Raw genomic sequence first — 14,639 nt, forward strand, 5'->3', positions numbered from 1 at the left:
ATATTATGAGGAGTTTGTACAATGAAAACAACTTACTAGCATGTGCACATGCTCTTGTATTGTTCTATATGGAGGATAAAAAACATTAATTATAAGGCCATGTGGACATTTGTTAATATGTAGCAGAAATGAATGACGATCTGAGAGTTGCATGGTATTAATGAGCCAAGCTTCAAATAAATCTGTCAACCAAAATTTCACCATCAGATACTGTTATTTTGTCTTTTGTCAATCACCCACCCGAGTGCTTCTAAACCTCCACACTTTAAATTTTATAATAATTAACAATTTTATAAGATCTTCGAATTTTAAATTTTATAAACTAAATAATAATATTATAATGCCTTCAATTAATAATTTTGGATGATAATTAGGAAGATCTTGATATATTTCAAATAAAACCTGATACAATTCTATTTTTTTTTAACCTTATCTTAGGTCTAAATATTTTAAAAAAATTATAATATTTATAATCATATATGATGGAGAAATGTTGACAAAAAAAAATAGATGTTTTCCAGTTATAGGATTTTTAAATGGAGTTACAGTATTTTATTTTTTTTCAGTAATAAAAAAAATTATAAATCAAATTTATATGCTATTTCCAATATTTGCAATTTCCTCCTTGTCAATTGTGAGTTCCCCAGAAACAACCCCTTCTGAAAACCACGCCACGGCTCAACAAGGGGACGGAAAAGGGCTGCTTTTTAAGAGGGAGCCGAAGAAGAGCCCTCTCGAAGCAACAACTCCCTTCCTCATCTCTTGGCTTCTCACTCTCGTCGGCGATCCTTGTAGGAAGTTCCGTCGCGAATTTGAGAGAGCAGAGGAGAGAGGCAAATCCAGAACCCTCATCGAAGCCCTAGTCCTCGATAGGGTAGATAGAGAGAGATAAATAGGATGGACGCCATCAGGAAGCAACTCGACGTGCTCATGGGCGCTAACCGCAACGGGGACGTGACGGAGGTGAGCCGCAAGTACTACGACCGCGACGTCTGCCGCCTCTTCTTGGCCGGCCTCTGCCCCCATGACCTCTTCCAGCTCACGGTGCCTCACCTCACCTTCCTGAAACCCTACTCTTGGATGCTTGTACATTCAAATATGGATTCCGAATCTGGAGCTGTTGGTGTGATGTTAACAGCGAAATGAAGTCGGAAGCTCTGTTTACTGACTGTTCTTGCATTATTTTTCTTCCTTCCATTTTGGTGTCAAAAATCCTTTGTTTCCATTTGATTTTGTGTTTTATGAATGTTCGTTACTAGTTAAGTTTCAAGCTTTTGCCCCTCTTTTGTGATCCTATCTTGTCGTCAGGTGCTTCCAAAGATCTGAAGAATACAACTTGTACTTTGAGCTTGGTTTTTGGTTTATTTTAGCTGGTGTTTTTTTCACATTTCCGGTCGTGTACAATATTGATGTTGCTAACTTGGCAAATGTAAAGTTTCTCCGTCTCTATTCCTTTCTGGGAGAGGAACTATGTGGGGCTTGTAGTTCTTTCTAGCTCGGTGTGTATTGTTGATATGATGACTTAAGATGAGAGAATCGTAGCCCTATTTGACTTTCATGATGTCTATCATATTGTGATTTGTTTTCTGTCTTCTGATATTCCATTTCCATGATTGCGATGTCCTGGCTTGTTCACAGCGGCAGTTGGTATTATCTCGATCTTTTTGAACTTGGTTTACCTTCCAAGGTGTACTGCTGAGTGCTGATTTTTATGCCTGCACTTAAGGCTTTGAAATTTAAAACTACTTATATATGTTCTTTCACTAATAAAGCTGTACCAATTTGCATCAGAAAATGGATATGGGTCCCTGCCCAAAGATTCACTCTTTGCAGCTCAGGAAGGAGTATCCTTTTTTCTTATTAAATATCTATATTTTCTTTTACTTTAGATTCGTCAGCACTGATTCATGTAGAACGAGGAATTCTACCAAACAAAGAACCAGAGTGTCCATAACTGTTAATTTCAGATTGGCTATATGATCTCAAAAAACCATTTAGTAACACATTTTTTGTTGAACAAAAGTTTGTGAACTTCCATACAAGATAAAATACCTGCTTTAATATGCTTATGCAACATTCACTTTGTGTGCTTTTAGTGTTGCTTGCTGGTGATTGTTTATCAAGCATTGGTAACCAATTGTCCTGCCTCGGATATGATTCTTGATAGTTAATACTATTGTCATATATTGTAGGTGTTATGTTAGAGATTATAGGTCTAATGTGGATTCTTTGCATTTGCTTTTTCTAATTTACCTTACTAACCTCCTTGTATGTGTGTTAAATATTATGCTAGTGTCACCAGGCAAGGTTCTTAACTCCTTATATAGCTGATCAGTGACTGTTTCTTCGTCATGCTTCATCCTTCAATCATCCACTACCAGATTAATCTCTCTCCATCATTCTTACACCTATTCTGGACAGTCAACACAACTTTAAACAGTCATATCCCCTGTTTGTCTTTCTCAGTTCTTGTTTATTGCTGCTTTATCTATATATGTAATCCTCTATAGGATTCGTAGGATTCACGACTTGAACATGTATATTTGCTTCTATGAAACATAATTTTGATAAAAAAAATTCTCAAGTATCCTTATTTTCTTTATTGAAGACCTTCAGTTGGCAGGATGCAGTCATCTGTCAGGCAGGTAATCCTTGTGGGCTGAAGGGGTTTCTTGGTAACTTTCATTTTTATGCAAAACCATATTGGTGGACATCATCTAGCATTCTTAGCTTTGGATGGAAAAAGGAAAAAAGAGACGGGGTTATGAATAGGTTTCTTATGTATCTGTTCTCTGGAGAATCACATTATGAAGCTGTATTTTGAGAAGCAGTTCTTGAATTATGAGTTCCTGATGGCTCTTTTGGTGGACAACGTCGAGGCGACGCGACGTCACCTTTATATATATATACATATATATATATATACATATATATATATATATACATATATATATATATATACATATATATATATATATACATACATATATATATATATACATACATATATATATATATACATACATATATATATATATACATACATATATATATATATACATACATATATATATATATACATATATATATATATATATATTCCTTCTCCCACACGTGGTGACGTCGCTTTAAAAAAAGAATATATATATATACCGTCTGATAATGGGCGGTCCGTGTACCGGTCAACTGACGGACCAGTACGTACTGCCTGGTACGGACGGTATTATTTGAAACTGTATACCTTGATATGTATGTATATATATATGTATATGTATGTATGTACATACATATGTCAATAGGTTTTTCATTTTTGTATCCTGTTCTTATGCATACATGCATATTGCATATATGAGTCTTTCGTCCTAAATATAAAAATTCTACACTATTGTATGCATACACATACTAGCATACATGCATACTTTTCTAAATATATGGAAATTTTTGTGTTCCTGGAAGGTCAGAACCACCATTAATTAGAAACTTTGATTATTAGATTCCTTTTGCTGTTTGCTACAGAAGCTCTACACTTGTATTGTCTTCCTAAATTCCCCATAGATATGAAGAAGCAAAAGCAAAAGGCGATCATAATTTTGATCGAGAACTTGAAGATATGATTGAAAGACTCATTGTTGAATGCGAAAGGAAAATTCAAAGAGCTCTCAAGCGTCTTGAGGAGGAGGATGCTAAGGCTGCTATAGCAATATCTGTATCCAATGTTACTCAGGTATTTATTTATTTCTTTTATATGCATAATGATAATCTCTAGCATCTGGCATAAGTTTCTCTAATGATTTTTCTCCTGTTAAATTGAAGACACCTGAAGTCATGGAATTGTCAAGACATATAAAGGAGAAATTGAAAGAAGCTGATGCTTTTGGTAATTTTTTTTTTACTGTCCATAGAAAATAATTTCTGTAATTTGTGTTTGAATCTATCTTTTTGTAGAACTTATGCTGTAATTTTAGTTACTTCAGTTATTGGATTAATGGTTGCCTTTGTAGAGTACATTTGCTGCTTATTAGTTATAGCCAAAGAAGCCATAGTAACTTGTTTAAATCTTGTCTATGATGCTTTTATTTTATTTGTAAAACAATTTATTCCACCATTTAGAGATGTAGTTATTAACTTCAGAATATCTTGTCAGCTTTCAGGTATGAAATGTAACAAACAATTTTATAATCAAAACTTGAGTAGTTTAGAGGCTAAACTTTAGACCATGGTTTCAAACACCGGTTGAACCAGTCTGGACCATGGTATTTACTGGTTTGTGCTGATCTTATGTGGTGGAGGCAACTAGGGTGCCTAGTTGGTAGTTGAGCAGGTCTGTCATGGACATGTTGGCACAAACATGCCGTCTTGTTGTAAACCATTCTGTTGTAACATGTTGATCTCTTTTTACAGATCCAGGGGGCCTTGTTTGTTTGTCTAATATCTATTATGCCACTGTATGGATCTTCTGAAATAATATTAGATATAAAAAACGATAAAAATAGGAATGGATTTAAAAATGCCAATGATACATTTGTATAATCATCTTCCTACCATGACTCATTACCCATTTTTGCCCCACCCGAATTGGGCAAACTGATTGCGAGAGAGAAAAGAGATGGAGGGAGACTGGTGTTTTGTTTTTTTAGTGGGTTGTTTGGTGGGGGGTAGGCATTTAGAAATTAGCTTCAGATAAAATTTGTAACAAAGTTGGGTTGATACACTGGTTGAAGTTTTAAGTTTTGCATATATATGCTAATACTCTGTGAGCTTCGTTGGGTTCCTCAAGTTCGGTTTGTGTCAGGTTGCCCTATCCCTTAGATGAATCCAAACTAAATTCAGCTCGTGTCAGGATTTTGCAACCCAAGTTTTGTGATATCTTGAATAGGCCCAGCTTGCAGCAGGTTGTCTCATATTGAATCTAGGCTAACCTGTCATCTTTGACATGAAATTCATAAAAATTGTTTTCCTCTGCTCTACAAAGTCATTTTATAATTGTTTCATTGCAAATAACATTGCGATGTTTATCTTTTTCTTTTTCTTGTACGCCTGTGCTCTCAAGTTTTTGATAAATTGTCAAAGAATGACACTTTTTCTGATGCTTTTCATTCTCTTGTTATTCTTAATGTAGCTTATGCTTAACACCATATTGCTTACTAATATAACTTATAGATTAATAATTGTTGTTACATGTTGCTTAAGTTAAATAATAGGGTTTTGTTTCCAGATTTTGAAGGAAAAGCTGATAGTAAAATACGGGTTCTAGAAGTGGTGGAGGAGCTCAAAGCCCAGAGAGCTGACAAACAGGTATGATTCCAGAGTCATTCCATAATAGATTTATGTGGCATTATTCTGCAAAGTCAATCTGTAGTAACTTTGTGTTATGCGGTACTAGGTTATGATGTTTCTGATTACTTATTTTTTAAGCTAATTAATTTTGGTGCAATGGAGTGATAACTTCTTGTTTTCAGTGCAGGCAATTCTTCTACTTGATGCTTTTAACAAAGATAGGGCTTCTTTGCCGCAGCCAAATCAAAATCCTCCTCAATTAGCAACTCTGTCTGTTCTCAATCCTCCAGATCCTCGTACACAAGAAATGATCAATGAAAAACTTAAGAAGGCAGAAGATCTTGGTAAATCACTCTTTAGTTACTGATGCTGAATTGCTATTTTTCAACATGTACTTTAAGTTTGGATGGCTCATATTGCATTTCTCAGTATGAATGGATAGTTCTCAATGTGACCTAGAAAGAAGTTTAGAGGGGAATGTCAATGTGCTACTGCAAGTTGTCCATGTTTCAAGCTTTGCTATCTGTTTTTGAAATCAGAGGCTTTTGAGTATATTTACAGCCTTCCACTACCACTTGGTTGGTGGGAACAATCTGTTGGAAGACTATGATGCCCTGACATTCCAAGCTCATCCTATCTTACTATAGGAAAACCATTCTCTAGAATGCAGGCATTTGTTCTTGGCATAGTGAAGTTTTTGATTGGTTTGACATATTCGATTGGATAACTATGGCTTCACACTTGCCATTTCATAGCTTTAGCTGTCAGAGATACTGGGAAAATTTCAGTAATGGCTACAGAACCTAAGTTTTCACAGGCTATTTGAGGCAGAAAGTTCACTGTTACATAATAATATCTAACAGCAGTAAATTTATTTCAGGGATTAGTGCTTACTTCCTTTTGGGTGGTCTTATTCAAAACGTCAACCATAGCTATAAAAGTGAAAATTGATTGGTGTTTTACTTTAAATTATAGTTTTGTTTCTCAACTCAGGTCAAAATATCATAGATACTTGTCCAAGATTGTCATGACATTCCACTGATGTGGTATACATGCAAGGTTCACAAATTTATGTAATCGGTCAGGGTTCAGACGGGTATTGTACCAGTGTACAAGCATCAAAATTCGATGTTTATCAAGTTTAAAAAAAAACCATGAATAAAATGAAAAATAAAAGAGAAGAAATTGCTTGGTATTGGACATATACCGACCTATACCAGATGGCACAGACCCTGTTCTGGGCATACTAGGTGGTATAGACCTTGTACCAGATTATCACGGACTTAGTTGGTTTTGCTTAAGTCGTGCGGCACCCTTGCGTGTCCGTCCGCAAAGGTCAGCCTCCCCGAAGCCTCCCACAGTCCCTTAGGACCCACAAAAGAGAGAACGGGTTAGAGAAAACGCCTCATTCGGGATCCACAAGCAAACATTTCCGAAAACACTTCATAGACAATGCAAATTACAAACAGACTTTAAAGCTCTGAACAGTTGCACAACAAAGGGTCAAAATGGTCCATTACAGACCGAAAATCTCTCACAAGTGTCCACATGACACAACATTTATTTACAAGGCTAAAGCGGCCATCAAACCCAACTAAAATGAGACTATTAAGCCTTCGGTTGTCCTTCTACATACTAGGCAAAGAATGAACATATCAAAAGACACGGACATACATAAGCATTACATCAAACATCCTGTTTAGAAGTTTGTCCATGACAAGATGGTACAGTCCCTGTACCAGATGGGCATGCCAGGTTTACCTTGGTTCACGTGCTGATAGGCGATCGGAGCCGTAAACACCGTCCATACCATGCTGTACTCGGCAGTATTGCAAATCTTGTATGCAGGTAACATCCATGTGGGCCCACTGGATATTACATAAATTTTTTGTTGACATTTGGTAATGTGGACTGACAGGGCAACACAAATAGACCAATATGGGTCTCTAACTGGGTGGTATGTGCTCTGTTTAAACCATTCAATGAACAGTGTCTGGAGCCTGGACCATGTTAGTGTTCTATAGGTGCCAGCATATCAATGAAGTATTAATATTACCAGTAAATGCTTGGTTTGCCCTCTGTTTATATAGCATAAGATTAAAAAACCATGGGCTTTTTTTTGTCATGAGCTAATTTCAGTTAGTTGTGTGGCAACAATCGCCAAATGTTCAGTGGAGCAAATTGTATAATTTAAGTGACACTTTTTGAGGAAATCACAGGTAGAAAAATTACATTTTCTTCCCTTTTCAATTAATGTTTGTTTTACCCCCTTGAAATAACAGGTGAGAGGGGAATGATAGATGAGGCCCAGAAAGCTCTAGAAGAGGCAGAGGCTCTGAAAAAGGTTTCTCCACCTTCGTCACTTGAATTATGACCCTTACATGTGTCAACCTGTGATAATCTTGTTTAATTTGTCTACCTGTGAAAACTATGTATTATGTTATGTTAAACTTGCTTCATTACAACTATGAGTACCTTTTTCTTCAGCTGGGTGGACGGCAAGAGCCTGTTATAGAACCTTCAAAGTATAGTGCTGTTGATGTTCGAATAGTGAGTTCAACTGAACTGAGAAAGCTGTTCTATTATCTTCGTTTTGAAACATGAACTGATATTTAATATTTTTAATGTATATGTTTTCTGTATTTAGACATGTAGATATATGCCTCAGTGTAGTTATACTTTTTTATGTTGAGCTACAAACAGGCTCTATCATATGATTGTAGGAATTTAAAGACCTTGGTTATAGGTACTTGTTCCTTTTGTGTTTGTCTTCAATAAACTTTATATTCCAATTATCCTGATTGTACCTGGCTTATTGAGATCTCTGCAAACCAAGTATCAGTATTCATATTGTCATCCTGCTCAGCATCTAAGACGAAGAGCTTCGTGGATAGATTAAACAAATTTTTTTTTTCTGATTATTATCAATGTAATGTCAATTATCTTAAGTTGTGCAGCTACAACTTTGCTATGTAGGCTTGGTCTTAGTCAAGCCTTTAGAATTGAGAAGTAAAAAGTTATTATATTTTGAAGTTGGTTTTCAGGATGTCAAAAAGGCAGGCCATGCTTGGGACTTTTTGTAGATGGGATAACAAATGTGCCATTTGTGGTTCCAAAATTTTGAAGAAGCAATTAATATCACTTTGATGTTATATGGTATCCTCCAAGGAGAGGAGAAAAGGAGATTTAATATAATGAGAAGCTGTAATACTTTCTGGGGGGAAAAGAAGATTACAATTTGTTTTATTATTCCTGCAGAAAGGTAGAGAAAGATACGAAGAGGAGAGAGGGGGGAGGGAGGGAAGGAGATGCACACCCAAGAGAGGTTGAGGACCTGCTGCCAAGAGAAATCACTGTTTTCTTTCCCAGTTTCAAATCATTCATTCCCTAACAAGAGAGAACAATCAATTTTTTGATGCATTAAAGATGGGTTCTGTGTTCTCATTAATATAGGAAAAAATGATACAAATAATCAATGAAAAGAGTACCAAATCTGGACCTGACTGATATTTCTCCTTCCTAGACTAGAACTTGCCTATGATTCATGGAATCTGAATTGTTATCTTTTTCTTTTCTCAATTAAAATGATGATAATTGCTCCAATAACTAGAAAAATAGATAAAGAGACCTGAATTAGACCCAATAAGTTTAACTTCAAGACAAGTCACATGTAACCAAACCTTGCAATCAATCTAGTTTCCATTAACTACTGATGTAGTCCTTTTTACAAGTATGGTTTCGGTAGAGGGAAATTTCAATATGTATGCATAGATGGAGTTAATGCTCATGTTAATGGATTCATGCATTAAATGAAACAAAAACTCCAGTGGATAATTGTATGGTATAATTTGACAAATAGTCCAAATATCACTGTAAGGAGTACGGTATTGGTATGATTTTGTACTAAGTAATGCAAGAGCATAAGATATTTGGAGCTTGCTTGGTCATGGCCATTAAAGCAATGAGGTAACAGAAGATTGGCTTTGTGAGTCGGTGGGATGAGAGACTGTATTCTATCGGAGCCAGGAAAAGACTGTGAATAAATCATGGGTTTGTTGGTGGTTAATGATGGAAAGTGAGATACTTTTCTACGTCCATACTAGGAAGGGAAAGAAGAGTCAAACTGAATCCTTCCAAATCAGTTATGAACTCAGGTTCGGATTTGATCATATTCTAATTTTAATCTATTTTTTTGTTTTTGGAATAATGTTAGTATGATAAGATGGGTCTTTTGGAGTACTTGGGTTTCTATATGACAACACCCTCGTACAATTTTGTCTTGATTTTCTAAATTGATTAAGAAAGAAGAAAGAGAAAGTAAATGAATAAAACGAGGAAAAGAATTACCTAGCCACAAAAAAAAAAGAAAGGCAAGATTATTTGCCAAGATGAGTCTGGACACTGGTTTCCCAAAGAAAAAAATAATTTAATCTTGATATGATTGTATTTTTTTGTTTTTAGTTTTCTTATCTTCTCGTACTTGGGGCATTTAAAAGGGCCAAAGGGCTTGTAATGTGATCATTTGTTTTTTTAATAAATGACTTATTCCATAAGATGTGTCAATATGTTCTTTCTTCCAACTTGAGTTCAAAGGATTTGGAACGAGTTCAAGATTTTCTCTCTCTCCCTTTCTCCTCTTCCCCACTAGCTTACAATTTAACATCCACCATTGCCAAGTCTTCTGAATCCCAAACTCGTGGATGCATACTGTTTGTGGAACTACCCTGCATTGAAGACACATGGATCAACATAAACTATTCAATTAAGTCATACTAATCAAAAGGGCGGTCCAGTGTTTCTCTCCTTTCCTAAGAACCAGTTTTCTTTGAATCTTCTATATTTTTTTTGTTGTTTAAATTAAAATTTCTGAGAACCAACATGTTATTCATATCCTCTCTTTTTTGGCCTTTCTTTTCCCTTCCTTACCAACTGTCCTCCTCAAACCCTTCAATCTGACCACCCTTTAGGTTGTCCTACATCAGTTAACAATTACAAATTGTTTGGTTTAAACTTTCTATTGCTTCATTTTAAGGGCTTCATTTATTATCTGTGCTCAATATTTAATTGTCAAATGTCAGATGTATTTTAGCTTTGCCATTCTTAGTTGTTGCTTTTATTTCTCTTAGTTAAGAGAGTTGCTTTTCAGCTTCAACACCTCTTCTCTGTTACTATTGTTGGAAAATTTATTTGCATTTAGATGATCATTTAACCTATAATCCTTGTCTTTATCAAATCAAAAATATAAGAATTGTAACACCATGCGAGTTTCTTTTGCAGACCGATCAGAAGTTGCGTGTATGCGATATTTGTGGAGCATTCTTGAGTGTCTATGACAAGTAATCCTCTCACTTGATCATATAAAAGTTGTAATCATGCTCCTAAAAACTTGAAACCCTTGTGGACTTTGAGCTAGATTTTGATGTATTTATGACTAGTGCACTACCTCCTTGTTACATACTGGCTGTCTGCATTGTATTATGCAAAACAAATATTCTTTTGTAGTCAAAAGAATATATGTTTCGTTGGTCCTTGTATATTAGGAACTTAAGAGATATTAATATTTTTGTATATGCTAATGAGTCAGTTGTTATTGTATGCTTAGTGATCGTCGCCTGGCTGATCATTTTGGAGGGAAACTTCATCTGGGATATATGCAAATCCGTGAGAAACTAGCAGAACTCCAGGTAACCTTTGCAAATTATCTCCTTGTGTACAATTTTGTACAATTTTTTATTTACTGGATTTTATTCCTTACTGATTCTTAGAATAACTATTCACCTTCTTTAGGTAGATGTTGCAGATGTACACTAAATCCTGAACATGATGTACAGTTACATTTTTTGCCTTTATTTTCCATGTCGATTCAGTTTGTCTTCTTGCTAAATGTCCATGAAGTTCAAATTCTGAACATGTTGTTCAGGTGCTGGTATAATGTTTCACATTCTGCAATAAAGAGTTACACTTAAATTTGGCATCAGTGAGTTTTCTTACCTCGATTGAAAAATCACCATGTGGTTATGTTGAGTTTCTGTCTTCACTTCTTTTACTTGGCTAGCACACTGTGAACTGGGAGGGATCCTTTGAAGTACCAAAGGTGGCCATATATGGACTCAGAGAATCAGTTCTATTCCTTACCTGGACAACTGCAATAAATGAAAGTCTGTAAGCAGATGAGCTGTATGTGATGCATATTAAAATTGGTAGCAAAATGTTCTGTTTGTTCCACTTTAAAGAAATTGCTTATTTTTTCATGACCCTGGCTTTTATTTTGTGATTTGGGGTCTGATTTGAAAGCAGAAGCTTCTTAACACCTGTTAGGTAACTTATGAGCCATCTTAACTGTCACTGTCTGTCTGGTTTAAGTGTTTCTGAAGCACCTATTTTGATTGGTGGTGAACTTTTAGAATTTACAGTTTTTAATGAGCACCTGTTTTAATTTTGACACTTCCTTCACCTTGTTATGAATAATAAATGATTATGTGATACAAAGAAATGCTTATTCTCAATGTTATGTGTTTGCCCAAATGCTGGCATCTAGATTTTTAAATACATTTCTTAGTAGAAATTTGAAAGTCTCTTTTTGAATGCATTAGTTCAATGACAATTTTGATTTCAAGCAAAATCTGTCATTGGCTTCATTTTTCTGGTTGACAATTGATTTTAAGACTTCTGTAATCTTTATTCACCTTGTGTCTTGCTATGAGGACTTTCTCAAGTAGGCTATTAGTGTGTTCTTAATTGGGTGAATCTTCATTTCTCTGATAAAATTTCAAATGATGTATCACTGGGAACTAGTTAAAATAATCCTTTTACATATATGGTTTTATCGATGCCTAAAGTGATATGCATGTTTTAAACTTTTACAATGTATGTGGAGCAAATTCAAGGGCATTTTTTTGAAGATTATTTATTTTGAATTTCTTTGCTTCTGTTACTTTTGACCATATTGAAACATCATGATTTTGTTGAGATTAATTGGATATGGTCCACTTGTTTTTTCTTAAAACGTCAATGTCTTCACAATTTAGTTTTCCAGGAAGAGAGGGACAAGAAACGAAAGATTGATCGATCTGAAGATGATAGAAGGTATTCTCATTGCTTCTCATGCTTTGAAAAACTAGGTAATGCCATCAATTTACAACTATATTTCTAAATTGATGATTTAGGTCAAAAGAACGGAGTAGGGATGATGACAGGGCAGGAAGCAGAGATCGAGATATAAATAGAGATGTTCGAGGTGATAACCGAGATAGAGGCAGGGAACATGATCGACGAAACAGGGACCATGATCGGCATTATGATAGAGGTCATAGAGACCGAGATAGAGGTTCTGATCGATCTCGCAACTATGATTCGAGAAGTCGGAGGTCACGTTCTCGCTCCAGGGATCGTGCCAAAGATTATGACCGACATAGGTACTGCTATATACTTGTTTTAAAGTTTGTACTGTTCCGTTTGTCTATATTCACTAGCTATCACAATTCAAGAGCTATCATTTAGAATTTGTTGTATGTCATGAGTTGTGTAGCTAAACATAAGATATTGTCGGTGTTGAAGGGCATTGACGTAGAATATGTTTAAAATTATTGTTAATTTAACATGATTTAGTCTAAAAAGTGCATCAAGTGATGTTGACCTTGTTCATATCAATAGTAGTTGAGAGTGTGAATATGGAATTAGATCCTTCCCTTGGTTGTGGTGAGAGATTTGGTATGCTCGGCAGATATTAGTCTTTGGTGGTCATCACCAGGTCTTCAAGAACACATTATGATTTTTTTTCCCTTTTTTCTACAAGGGTAAATATTATGTAAAGGCAGATTCATTTTTCATCCATATTGCATTGCCTGCTATTAGGTAGTAAGTTCTTTTCAATCCTTGTGTTATTAAGGTTCTAGATAGTCAACACTATGGTCCCTGTAATCTTCAGCCTACCACACTTTTCTTGCCCTGTTTGTTAATAATTGGTTTTTCAATATCGTGAATTAATTATGTTCTTCTCTTTGCAATGTTATCACTAATTGTAGCTGATTGATGTCTATTGAGTTGAGATCAAACACCAGGTGATTGGCAATATTTAGAGGTTATTTTGTTATGCTAGTGCAACACTAATTTGCAAGTAGAAAACTAAAGAGGAATCCAGATATATTTTCTATATTATATCAAAGGCTTGTTTTTCATAATCAAAGCTGCTTTTGTCCTATGTGAACATTGTCTTGCTCATAATAGATATATTGTTTTCATTTATTTTTTTTAAAAAAGACAGCTATCTCAATTTAACATGTTAAAATATTTGTCTTCTTGCTGCAGGCGTCATGATAGGTACTAAAAGTAATTGCTCCAGGATCGCTCGAGTGTCAGCCATGGACCTAGTAATGTCTGGATTTATCTATCATTCATGTTGTTGCTGTGATATTTTGTCTTGATCTTGCTGACGAATGTCTGTTGATCTTCTCATGTTCATAGCTGATGGTTGCTACAATTGGGAGTGGATGATGCCTGACTTGGGCAAGCAAAACTGACAAAAATATTCTAGCTTTTGTGATGTTGAAAGACCTTATTAGATCTAACACTAAAGGACTGTAAAAATTGGCTCTCGGAGTATATATATCTTCTGCTTTGTTTCCTCTTTGTGCCATTGCTGATTAATTTTCCAGTTTTCCCCTGAAAGGATAGTATTGGAACCAAAGTTGGATGCAACTTTTGTGTACCTGGTATGTCTTCTTCCTTGTTGCCACTATCACCAGCATTGATTTCTTATAGGACATTAATTGCTCGTATGATCATGACTAGGTATTTATTTCCAACACTTTTAGACAGCTGAAATATAAGCCTTTGGATATTAAATAAAACTGCAACAAAATGAGGACCCATTTTATGTCTTTACTATTTAAAAACTTATTATGATGTTGAAAATATTAGGAATGTTCAAGGGCATTTTATATCTTAGGAATCATGGTTGAATCTGGGCTTTCTGAATGTATATTAATGTCATGGGATAAGGGAGGATCCTAATATTTGGAGGGATTAAGTCATACTAAATTTACAATGGCAAATTATACTTAGTACAAACCTTGCACTATATCTAAAAAGCCTCTCTATATGTTTATCTAACATCACAAATTGCTGTGTGTTTGGTGGTAAGTAATAAAAAGATGATATATAAACATAAGAAATATTTTTTATTAAGTATATTTCACTCCTTAAATAATTAGAATTCTCAAGATTTTAAACTGGCTAATAACTATAAATGCCCATACGCCGTAGCCGTGGCCGTCCCCGCGCGGTAAACAACAGATTTCTGGTTCGGTGGAGACATCAGTCCGCACGGCGTCTTCGCCTCTTCCTCGCAGCCCCTTTTGTCG

At 35.3% G+C, this 14,639-nt stretch overlaps 1 protein-coding gene across 8 annotated transcripts; it reads left to right on the top strand.

The window, feature by feature from the left end:
- The first annotated feature begins 671 nt into the window (after positions 1–671).
- On the top strand, positions 672–13,900 carry LOC103981793 (uncharacterized). Of its 8 annotated transcripts, XM_065104238.1 has the most exons (14): positions 675–1,044; positions 1,792–1,844; positions 3,556–3,724; positions 3,814–3,877; positions 5,216–5,295; positions 5,465–5,621; positions 7,560–7,621; positions 7,765–7,827; positions 10,555–10,613; positions 10,880–10,961; positions 12,314–12,363; positions 12,444–12,692; positions 13,585–13,646; positions 13,741–13,900. In XM_065104238.1, the coding sequence occupies exons 1-13, from the start codon at positions 898–900 to the stop codon at positions 13,601–13,603; spliced, it is 1,254 nt and encodes a 417-aa protein (XP_064960310.1). In that variant the 5' UTR covers positions 675–897; the 3' UTR covers positions 13,604–13,646; positions 13,741–13,900. The 8 variants fall into 8 exon arrangements, 6 of the variants coding, with proteins under 6 accessions (XP_064960311.1, XP_064960312.1, XP_064960315.1 ...); XR_010486044.1 differs by lacking the exons at positions 13,585–13,646; positions 13,741–13,900 and adding an exon at positions 11,333–11,454 and having other exon boundaries at positions 672–1,044; positions 12,444–12,516; XM_065104239.1 differs by lacking the exons at positions 13,585–13,646; positions 13,741–13,900 and having other exon boundaries at positions 673–1,044; positions 12,306–12,363; positions 12,444–12,647.
- The last annotated feature ends 739 nt before the right edge of the window (positions 13,901–14,639 follow it).

Source organism: Musa acuminata, chromosome BXJ2-4 (assembly GCF_036884655.1).
Source record: "Musa acuminata AAA Group cultivar baxijiao chromosome BXJ2-4, Cavendish_Baxijiao_AAA, whole genome shotgun sequence".
Classification (NCBI taxonomy): Eukaryota; Viridiplantae; Streptophyta; class Magnoliopsida; order Zingiberales; family Musaceae; genus Musa; species Musa acuminata.